Source organism: Electrophorus electricus, chromosome 2, assembly GCF_041902795.1.
Source record: "Electrophorus electricus isolate QZ-2024a chromosome 2, ASM4190279v1, whole genome shotgun sequence".
NCBI lineage: Eukaryota > Metazoa > Chordata > Actinopteri > Gymnotiformes > Gymnotidae > Electrophorus > Electrophorus electricus.
The window spans coordinates 42,073,694-42,084,234 of record NC_137498.1 but is presented as its reverse complement, the minus strand read 5'-3'; the positions used below and the strand labels follow the sequence as shown (position 1 = coordinate 42,084,234).

Genomic DNA, 10,541 nt, shown 5'->3' with positions numbered 1-10,541 from the left:
CGTAAACAGGGACGTGAAGGTACGAGAGGCCGAATGTAATTAAAAATGAAATGAAGTTCATGAGATTATATCCATTTCAGTACTCGGCCCTTTACTCTGCCTTCGAAAAGTGTATGCTTCAAGGCCCTTGCTGCGTATGGGTAGAATTTGGACAAGACCTACACGTCTCTTCGACCTGTTTCGCTTCGGCTACTTTTAAAAACAACATCATTCGTATTTGTGAAACCACGAGATGATTGCATCTCCATGTTGGAGCTCTGGGTTGCCAGGAAACCAGAAAACACGGCAGTAGCCAGAACATTGTGGGTCTTTAAAACCGAGTCGTCGCGGGAGGAGTGCAAGTCCTCCCCGCTGCTCATCTGAAACGCTTGGCAGGCCGTGTCTCTGCCGCTATGGTTGCTGTTTTTGTTTGTCCACTAAAGTATACACAGACTAATTATGTCTGCGTGAGGGGAAAAAAAAAAAACAATACTGGGATGATGAAGGAAATAAGGGAGATTGGTGTGGTTGACTTGTGATTGTGATTAATTGGGATCTCAACACACGTGAAGAGCTCTCAGCAAAAAGCCCTTTGGCTCATCAGAGATCTCAGAATTCTCAGCGGGAGGGTCTGAGATTAATGAGCGTGCTCTCTTAGTGCACTCAGCAGAAATCCCTGTTTCATTAAACCACTTATTTGCCGAGTAGCATTATTTATAACTAAGAATGCGTATTTCGGAGACCATTAATGTTAAAATTTACTTGAGACACTTTCTATTACATTTAACACATAAATGACAGTATTATATATGAGGGCTACGTTCAGAAAGACCAACGAATTGACAATCAGTTCCATCCCTTCCAAAGGACTTCACTGTGTAAATTTTCATTAAAATCCCTGCCAAGGTTAAAGACATTCTGCTCTTTTGATAATGGATTGGACAGAGTCTGTATGCAGTTGCTTGGAGAGAAGTAGATGTACCAATATTTACTGAACATTTCACGGGAGTAGTGGAAGTAGGAGTAGTTCTCTTTGAGTCTGACAGGTAGCCTGCTTGTGGTTGCTTGAGTGAACTTATGATTGAAATCAGCAGCGCTTTGATCTTTCTCTTGGGCTTTAGGTCAGGGGCCTCGCGTGCTTTGCCAGTGTGCAGCAGGGTATGGTACTCCCTTACATTACAGCAATGCCCTTTATCTACAGAGCATCACAGGCATTCCACAGCTTCTCGTCCAGTGCATGCACACATACTCACAAGAGATGAAACTAGATGAAGGCAGTAGATTTGCCTCCCTTTTGTATGAAACATATAGATGTGCCTGAGAGAATTAATGAGCATTTCACAAAATGGGGTATCTACGCTCTGACATGTACATAGAGAAACGGGGGAAGAGGGAGCGAGGGGGAGGATAGGATTCCAACGTTTTTGGGTCATGTATTCTGGAATGTGAGGAGCTGTAACTATTTGGGGGCTGGGATACAATGCTAACCTACTTCACAGTGCTCACACCATCCTCCATTTTCCACCTGGGGGAAAGAGTGTGAGTGAAAGTGCAAGAGCGAATATTTTATTAGATAAAATTAGGGAATTCATGATGAAATACAAATGGCAAAGCTCATTGATTGGAGGCAGAGCTGTCTGGTCAACTGCCTTCAACCCCACTAAGTATCTCACCCTAAGTCTCTCACCCTCTTAGGGAGCATTTTACATCTGGTAGCCTGTTGGGCAACTAGTGGTGAAACTTACATTTAAAAATCCATAACAAAACATCATAGAATCAGAGGAAGTGTCATGCTTGCAATGCTTTGTAAATTAACAGTTTGGGCAAGTACATAATTTACATTTACAGCACTTAGAAAATATTATTTTCCTGAGAAACAACAAATTTTTTGTATATGTGCTCCCTGGAAGTCAAACCCAGAGGCTTGGTGTTGATAGTACTTTGCTCTACACCCTTTACCTGATGGCCTACAGGGGTGCACCAGAAATGATTGCCAAAGAATCACAAGACTTAGTTGTTATGACTCTGGGATTATTCCTGTGGTAAAAGTACCCTCCAAACACATGTGGTTATTTTCTTGAAACTGTGTGTGCGATAACTCCAAAGTGATTTGTAAATAACTAATACACTGTTTACATCCAAGTGAGCACACTGAGCTACCCAATGCTGCATTCTCTGAGATTTTCTACCATCCCCCAAATACTTACTTATATTTGGCACGTAGTTGGATTCAGGAGTTCCTGCCACTTCACCCTGTTGCGAGGTAGAGGAGGGGCAAACAGAAAGGCAGTCGAGCCACATGTTCTCATTTCCTCCTGCAGCGTTGTCGCTTAGCAGCTCCCTGCGATCTGCTGGCCACCTTCTTCACCTGACTCTCTGTCCCTTGGCTCAGTGGTCTGCCGGTGCCACAGCCATCCCTCCTCGGGGCAAATGTAATCATCTCCAGACAACCCTCTCCCTTCAGGCCAACACAACAGGAGCTGCTGCTGCTGGCAACGGCAGTGGTGGAGGTGCTCTTCAGTTCAGAGAAAAGACTTTCACTTATATAAAATTACCATTTTTATATTTAAATATTTTAAAATGTATACTTAGCCAGAAAGATTTGCATTCATGGTGCAGAATCTTTTCAGGAGATGTTCATTCAGAAGTGCTTTCACTCAGAACTGAAGACTAATTTTGGGACTAGTCTGTGTTTTCTTCTCAGCTGTGCTGATCCTTTGTTCTCATTTACAGTAGAACAGACATATAACTTCAATTTCATCATATCCCACTGTGCCTATCTCACTGCACTGAGACCCATGGACGTACAGGGCCACTGTTCAGATTCACACCACCACAGGGGTGCTCAAGTCTGCTCATGGAGATCTAACACCCTGCCAAGCATAGTTCCCACTCTGATCCAAAAAACTTGGTCCTGTTAGCCAAGGCCTTCAGTAGCATCTGGATATTAGTATCAGGGGTGGTAGATTAGGGTTGGAATAAAGCAAAGCTATACATATCATCTTTCAAATGACAGGCTGAAGTGTCACCCACCAGAGGAGATTAGGACCTTGTACACTTCTTGTTAGTCAGCTCACCAAGTAAGGATGACATGCAGTGCTAAACTGATCAAGTGGCTGTGCAGAAGATAAGCTGCCCCTCCCAGATCTAAACACATTTGTAAAAGAAAGTGGCACCAGAGCAGTTTAGCCAATTTATTCCATATGCGATTGCATCAACAAAGGCACAGGTGTCGTGGTGCAAATTGTCCAAAAGGACAATATGCCCAGTGCTCATTCTCCAGGTTATATTACCATGGAAACAAGGTCTCACCTCGGAATCAAAATTCACAATGCATACTCTCAGATGTACTATTACCATGACACTTAACTACGTATACATTCCCAACCTACAGTACACACACGTGCACACCAAATGTGACATGCCTACACAAAGGAAACCGTTTAAAGCATTGGCAAACACCTGAAAACAATGGTTTACATTTCTTCATTCTGCAGGTATAGTTCTTCAGGTGAGTGTGCCTGTCTGTGTCCTTTGAGCCTGCAGCAATTTTTGGCTCTAGACTCCAGGTCTTGCTGCCTTGCATGGTGTCTAGTGCTCCCCATTCTAGCACCTGATCCATCTCATCAGCTCATTATCAATCCCCTTGCAAGTTAGATCAGGTAATGTAGAATAACGTAAACCCAAATTTGAACAGGGCAGTGAAGCCCCAAGACTGGAATGAAAAACCACTCCACTGTTCCATATTACACTGGCCCCTCTGAACTATACCACGATAGCTACCTACCTCAGTCATTTTACATGAAAGATATTTTGCTTTTTGATAGGTCAAAGTCTGAGACCTGTGGCTACAGATGATGGAATGGTAAACAAGCAAGTAGCATTACTTGCTAATAGCTAGTTTCCCCTCAGACTTAGCTAGCCAGATTCAGTTTACAAGTCTTTTTTTTTTTTTTCAAAGTGGACTTCAGTTCAGGTCACACCAGGATGTAAGGTGCAGTACTTTGATGACTACTCTTTTAAAAGAAAAAAAATGCAGAGCTTTTTATTTTCTCTCTATTGTCCTGACAAGTTTTAAATAGAAGCAGCATTGGTCTAAGGACCCCATGATTGAGGCTTATTCGGGAGAACATTCTATTTCAGCATGAGTAACAGACCAAACTCTGCAACAAATCCCTAAATCTTAAATTAGAAACAGTCTATATTATTGACTACACTCATCCACCCCTTAGCATTGAACACAAAGTAAAGCAACATTTGACAAAATTGAACCTGGGCTTGCTCAAATAAATTTTGTACAAAAAAAAGGAAATGCAAAATTGCAAGGCCTTCATGGTTTTGGGCTTCATTCACCACTTATCTCAGGGCAGCAGGTGGCTGTGTGGATCAAATTGGTAACAATCAGCCTTCACCTTGAGCCCCAACAAAAGGACATGATCAAAAAGACTCCAATAACCAGGCAGACATGAGCTGGGGTTGCAGTATTCAGACAGTGGAGCTAATGTAGGAGATGGTTAGTGCAGACATCATTGTAACATTTGAATCACTTTAAAAGGAGCAAAGACAGGTGTGATATTACAAGTGCATCATTTGCACCCAGTATAGACCAGTCTTGCAACCCCATCTACATTTAACATGAAAAAGGACTATAGAGCAGCTCCTCAGTGCCTTCTGTGGAACACGCTCCAGAAACTCAATAGCAATTTAGAAATTCCAGGTACCTCAGGGTGGCATGGCATACATGGGAGAAAAAGCACTTATTTTCCTCTTCCCATATCCTTCTATAAAAAACTCCCAATGAAGGAATTAAATGACCAGACAAACATCTAATCTTCATTCCCTCTTCAGCCATGATGGTTAACTACCACAGGCCAACAGGATTCCCCTGAGAAAAATATCCATTCGACATGTGAGCATAGGACCACTGCATGCATTTATGGTTAGATGAACATTTAAAATGAGACCAACTGCAATGAGCTACCAAAGAGTACCAAGTTTAGAAGTTGACATGAAAAACCAGGAGAACAAATTTACCTGCATCTTTTAATCAAATTAATACAACCAAGAATAAGTTAAATGATTACAAGTTTGCAGAAAAAAAACTACACCCAAAACCTTCAAGCTGTACAGGTCAATACATACAACTTATGCTTTGTTTAGCCAGTACCAATTCAGTAATTGCCTTCACACATTTGAAATAAAAGACTACAGCAACAAAAGGTTCTTATTCACTTAAATGCATTACTAGGCACTTGACTTGCTGCCCTCATCCAAAACCCCTGGTATCCAAACCAGGTCTCATGGGAAGGCAAGCCTTAAGCCTTCACTTCCTGACATGTTTAATACTGAAAAGGTCCCGCAGGTTGACCTCTGGATCAACATGGTGTGGGATCTTGCGTTCATTGAAGAGGCTGGAAAGGTTGGCCTCCACCTTGGCTTTGCGCGAGATGCGCATACGTAGTGCAAACAGCCTGCGCAGGTCCTCCTCCACCAGGGGGCCCCGTCGTCGACCCTCCAGCCGCTTCTGCCAGCCCTTACTGCTGCGCTTGTGCTGCTGTTGAGGCAAAACAAGAAATGTGCAGACATCCGACATGAGCATTTGGCCTACTTAAACCTCAGTTGCCACAGTTATCAATTCTCATCATTTCCCCCCTTTGTCTTTGTACACACCAATTGGTGTTATGGCTCAACCTTCAGAGCTACTCTGACATTAGCTGAAGGATCAAGGATTTAGTCCCAGTCAAACTCCAGATGGTTGGAACATATGGCCCAACAGCTTCAATACATCCGACACCAGCACTGCAGGCTTAGTGTTCGTCTAATCAAATACCTCCAGTTGGAAAATGGAACCCTTCATAAAAGGTCAGCAGAGCTGAGTGGGGTGAACAGCAATGAATCCTTTACCAACACATTTGCAGTTATAGATCAAGTGCTGTGAGGTGGAAGGATTGAGTTAGGGGATCAAAAGTCCACCCTACCTTCAGCTTGCTGGCATCAGGGTCATGATGAAGCAAGTGACGGACGAGACTTTGCTGTTGGACACGACAAAACCTTAGCAAAAACCCATATGCACATGTCAAGGTTTAATACTGCACCATGCAGGTCACCATGGGAATGGATGAAAGGATGAAATGCAATATGAAGATCAGCAACATGAATTTGTCAGACTAATTTCAGGGTCTCAAGTGTAAGGCTAGGGATGTGCACTTGAGGCTATGCCAAGTACGCCTTTGAAAAGGCAGTCACGTCTGCCTGCAATTTGACAGACCTCAGCAGTTGGTCACAGTCTGCTCAAGACTCCTAAAAGGTGTTAAACTAGCACTATTGAAGACTGCATTACAAACTTGGTTTCTGCAGATTTTTCCATCATCTGGCCAACTCAGAAATCATGTTTTGTAAAATACCCCCCTAGTGATAGAACAAAGCTAGAGTTGCTGTAAAATCCCACTATGCCAATAGTTTAACATTATAAAGTTAGTCACTTCATTAGGCTGTAATTAAAGTACACCATGGTGCACCAACTACCAAGCAGTGCTTTAAAAGCTACAACTCCTAGAATAAAAGCCCTGAACTGAGAGTCAAAGTGAATGGTGCTCATAGGAAGCACAACCCCCTCCTCCCATCCTGCAGGGGGAAGTGCAGACACCCACCCGCATGGCGAAGGCCTTGGTACAGCCAGGGAAGGAGCATACGTGACTGAGCAGTTGGAGGTGAACCTTGCGGATGTGGTGCTCCAGGTTGAAGGTGGTGGAGAAGTAGGCCTGGCAGCCCTTGTTGGGGCATAGCAGCACAGGCTTCTGCAGGGCGTGGCTCCGCTTGTGCCGGCGCAGGGAGTCACGTTTCCCAAATGACTTCTTACACACTGTGCAGGAGAAGGAGGCTGCAGACCATTATGTGCATGTGCAAACAGAGGGAAGAGAGGAATGAACCAGCATGCAAAAAAGCAGTAAAAAATGGCAGGTTATCAGATCACAAATTAACTGGTCATTCCTGCACCCCTAGAGGTTATGCATCACATACTTTGTAGAGCAGAAGTTCACATTCCAAACCATCTGGAATATTGTCCATTATGATATGGCACAAAATACATTTCTTAAGACATGGAACAGGATTAGAGGCAGTTCTATATAAAAGTGACAAGACTGAAGACAGGAATAAGAATGGATGCACTGAGGGTTTACACAAGGCTAGTTCTGTTCTGAGGCCATTCCCTAGGCCTTGATGCAGTTGCCAGAACTGCATCAGGTACTTGACTTGTAGCCAGAAGGCTGCTGGTTCAAGTCCCACCAGTACTGAGTTGCTACTGTTGGTGGCTCGGAGCAAGACCCTTAACCCTCAATTGTTCAAGTTGTACTCAGTCATAATTGTAAGTCGCTTTGGATAAAAGCATCAGCTAAAGGCCATAAAAGGTAACTAAAATGAATATGCTCCCTCACCAGGATGCTTGGCTTTATGCTTCTGTAGTTTTCCCCAAGTATGTTCAACTACCTGACACTCAGTGTGAGGACAGCAGTACCCTATGAAAAAACAGTAGGACAAAAGCATGCATGAAAGTTAGAGCAGATAGTTGCAGGCAAGTTTAGTTAATTCCCAAAAGGCGCACTGCAGTGAACTCGCTTTAAATTTCACCTGCGTGGGTTTTCTCGTGAGCTTTTCGGGCAACATGCGTGTCAAACGTCATTCCACAAGTTGGCTTCGAGCACCTAGGTGGGAACATGCATATACATTTTTAAGGCTCTCAAATACAGCTACCAATTTGCATCTGATTAGGTATTTAATCGTCTGTGCAGTCATTTTTATAATGTTGCGTGAACGCACATTAGATTATAAAGCACGCTCGGCAGACTGAACAATGCCTACCTGAAACCTTTGGAAACGCCGTGCCCGGCCAGGTGAAGCTTGAGCATACGTCGCTTTCGAAAGGTAACTTGGCAGTTTTGAAAGGTACACTATAAGACACGAATAAATGCCTGCTATAGACAACTACGGAAATATTTGTTCGTTTTAGACACGTTGGCTGAAGCGGTTTTTGGGGCATTGATTCAAACTACGGTCTTAACACGCCATCTTATGGTCAAACCTTAAAATACTTGTCTTTCTCTCCGTGGGCATAGCGGACGTGTCTCTTCATATTGTCCGCATTAAAGAACATCTTGGCGCAATTTGTGACGTTACACCTGTTAAAGTCAAGCCGTCTTAGTGTGAGCGTTAAAGCCCTATACGCGTCAATACGCCATGCTATTCTTTGTATTCCTGTTAGTGCGCGTATTGGTCTTAACCTGATCTTTTTCTCTCCGTGTTTCAGCGCGTGTCTGCTGAGGTGCGACTTGCGTGAGAACTGGCGCCCACATCCCTCGACCGGACATTTGTGAGGTCGCTGCGGCGAGAGAAAGGGACGTGCAATCAAGCTGTGTAGAAGGAATCTGAGCTCCTTTCTTCCCTTGATTTAGATACGGTTATGGATGATAATGAACCTATTAGTGTCCGGTGATCCGTGTTGAGAGTTACCTCTCCGGTGTGTACTGTCTCGTGCTCCTTCAAGCGCCACTGACGCGTAAATGTGGCTCCACAGGTCGCGTGCACACATTTGAAAAGCTGTAATCGTGGGATAGCGTCCACTTTTCCGAATCTTGCCTGGTTCATTTTTTTTTACGTTTGTAGGCTTTAGTTTTAGACAAAACCGTTACCCACAGCTGATCTAATGCTATGATATTAATAGGAACGCGAGTGCTCTGGACCTCCTTTATATCTTGTCGTCCTAATTACCGCACCACCTGAAATGTGTTAAGATGACTGTGCGTGAAAGGGTCCCAACCTGACATATAATGGCTAAAAATGACCGCGGGCGCAATCAAAGCGGTGCAGAGATGAGGTGGTATTGGTTGTGTTCGCAACTAACATACAAACTAACACTTTATATTAGTAGGCTGTGTAGGTCAATTTAGCTAATACAACACACTAAGACAGCTAGACAGGAAGATATGTGAACTTACGCTATACTGAAATTGTATAAAAGAGAATACTTTAGCTTCACACTTGCAGATTAAATGAAAGTGAAATAGCAATTATAATGGCAGTCCTTTTCAAACTGTATCTGATCTTAATCCATGGCTGGGTAAACTAGAATGGTTGGATTCAATTAACTAGCCTAAAATTACATGAACAGTTAAATGTTTCTCAGAGGCATTCTGGGCTGGCTCAACCTACGTATTTGAAGGGAGAAGCAGTTGATGCACTTTTGAGTAGTCACGTGTAAGATGATAATAAGATGCTGAAGAAGTGTGAGGGAACTCCCATAGTGTGTTCTATGGATTTTGTTTGGCCTCTGGTCTTATATGGAGTCTTATGTCTTCTAACTGTCCTGAGGAGTTTAGTTGTTCTGTTTTAAGTTTGCACAAATATTCCCCCAAAATCTCCATGAGTTTAAGTATGTGGTTTCTGTTGAGCAACTCTGCCAAAGTGTTTTTCCCCTCTATAGGCCTTTAAGCCAGACCTTTCAGAATGGGACCGAGGGTGTGACACTTGATCTTGACCGAGAATAACACCAGTGCTTTTCAACAATAGAATGCAGAATGTTACAGTAATGGCTGATCCAGCCAATTACAATGCCTTTGACTGCTGAAAATTATTATTAATAATAACAATAATAATAAGTTTCATTTGGATAGCACATTCCATAGTTTTTATTTTTATGTTTGTTCACTATTACATAAAAAGGAAACAGAAAACAGGTTTAAATGAATATAAAGGTATAATAATTGGATAAGTGGATGAAGATCTCTGAAGCGGGGACACACACACACATACATACCAGTCTTGGCTGGATATTCAACCCATCAGTGACACTGATTTTAAGCAAGGTTTAAACAAGATTTTTAACAATGCTGTGCCTGATAAACTTGTGCACGTTATGCACTTTAGTTTCTCTATGAACACATGCATCAGCTTATTCATCATGAGATAGAGAAAGTTGAAAAACTAAGTTTTGATATATTTGGAGCCCTTTGGAGTAATAACAACAACAACAACAACAAACATATCAACCATTTCCCAGATATTTTATCAGTTATTTTAATTTTTGATTCTGTACAACATTTAAATTAAAATAACATCAAAATGCTAAATGTTTTATTTAAACTTGCCTTTCTTCATTCATGTGGGCATTTAAAAATAAAACTTGCAATGCTTTATATTATTGTTTTTATTTTGTAGAATGTAGAAAAATAGTAAATGGACTTGTATGTTTTTTTCATTGCAAGGGATCATTTGTGAGACAAAAAATCTCTAAAATTCATGCTGTCAGGAACTCATCATTTTTTTAAAGGCTCAGTTAAGTTATAACTGGATAGCAACTTTTTGCAACAAGCTTTTCCAAAATTTTGCACAAAACTATTAAATTAGAAATGGGCCAAGAGTTTAACAAAACTACAGGGTACAGAATAGTGTTTTGTTATTTGTTTGTTTATTGCAAGAAAATATTGTAAGGGAGCCAGTTCAGCATCTGAAAGTGCAGTCCGAGAAGACAGATATTTGTTGATAATGGTAATAAAAATAGAACTAAC

General features: G+C 42.1%; 1 protein-coding gene across 1 annotated transcript; it reads right to left on the bottom strand.

Annotated features, from left to right (window-relative positions):
• Positions 1–5,026: 5,026 nt before the first annotated feature.
• On the bottom strand, positions 5,027–10,039 carry 42sp43 (P43 5S RNA-binding protein). The gene is made up of 9 exons (XM_027016111.3): positions 8,488–10,039; positions 8,259–8,356; positions 8,060–8,156; positions 7,840–7,928; positions 7,609–7,682; positions 7,416–7,496; positions 6,630–6,859; positions 5,958–6,011; positions 5,027–5,533 (listed from the first exon to the last, which is right to left on the bottom strand). The coding sequence occupies exons 1-9, from the start codon at positions 8,620–8,622 to the stop codon at positions 5,303–5,305; spliced, it is 1,089 nt and encodes a 362-aa protein (XP_026871912.2). The 5' UTR covers positions 8,623–10,039; the 3' UTR covers positions 5,027–5,302.
• Positions 10,040–10,541: the final 502 nt, after the last annotated feature.

What these genes read in the sequence shown, in the direction of transcription:
- 42sp43 (XM_027016111.3), bottom strand. Translation starts at nt 8,622, where the DNA reads ATGAACCAGGCAAGATTCGGAAAAGTGGACGCTATCCCACGATTACAG. An exon ending in GGCGTTTCCAAAGGTTTCAG is followed by an intron (nt 7,683 to 7,839) that starts GTAGGCATTGTT and finishes GTTCCCACCTAG; the next exon opens with GTGCTCGAAGCCAACTTGTG. An exon ending in CTGATGCCAGCAAGCTGAAG is followed by an intron (nt 5,534 to 5,957) that starts GTAGGGTGGACT and finishes TTGCCTCAACAG; the next exon opens with CAGCACAAGCGCAGCAGTAA.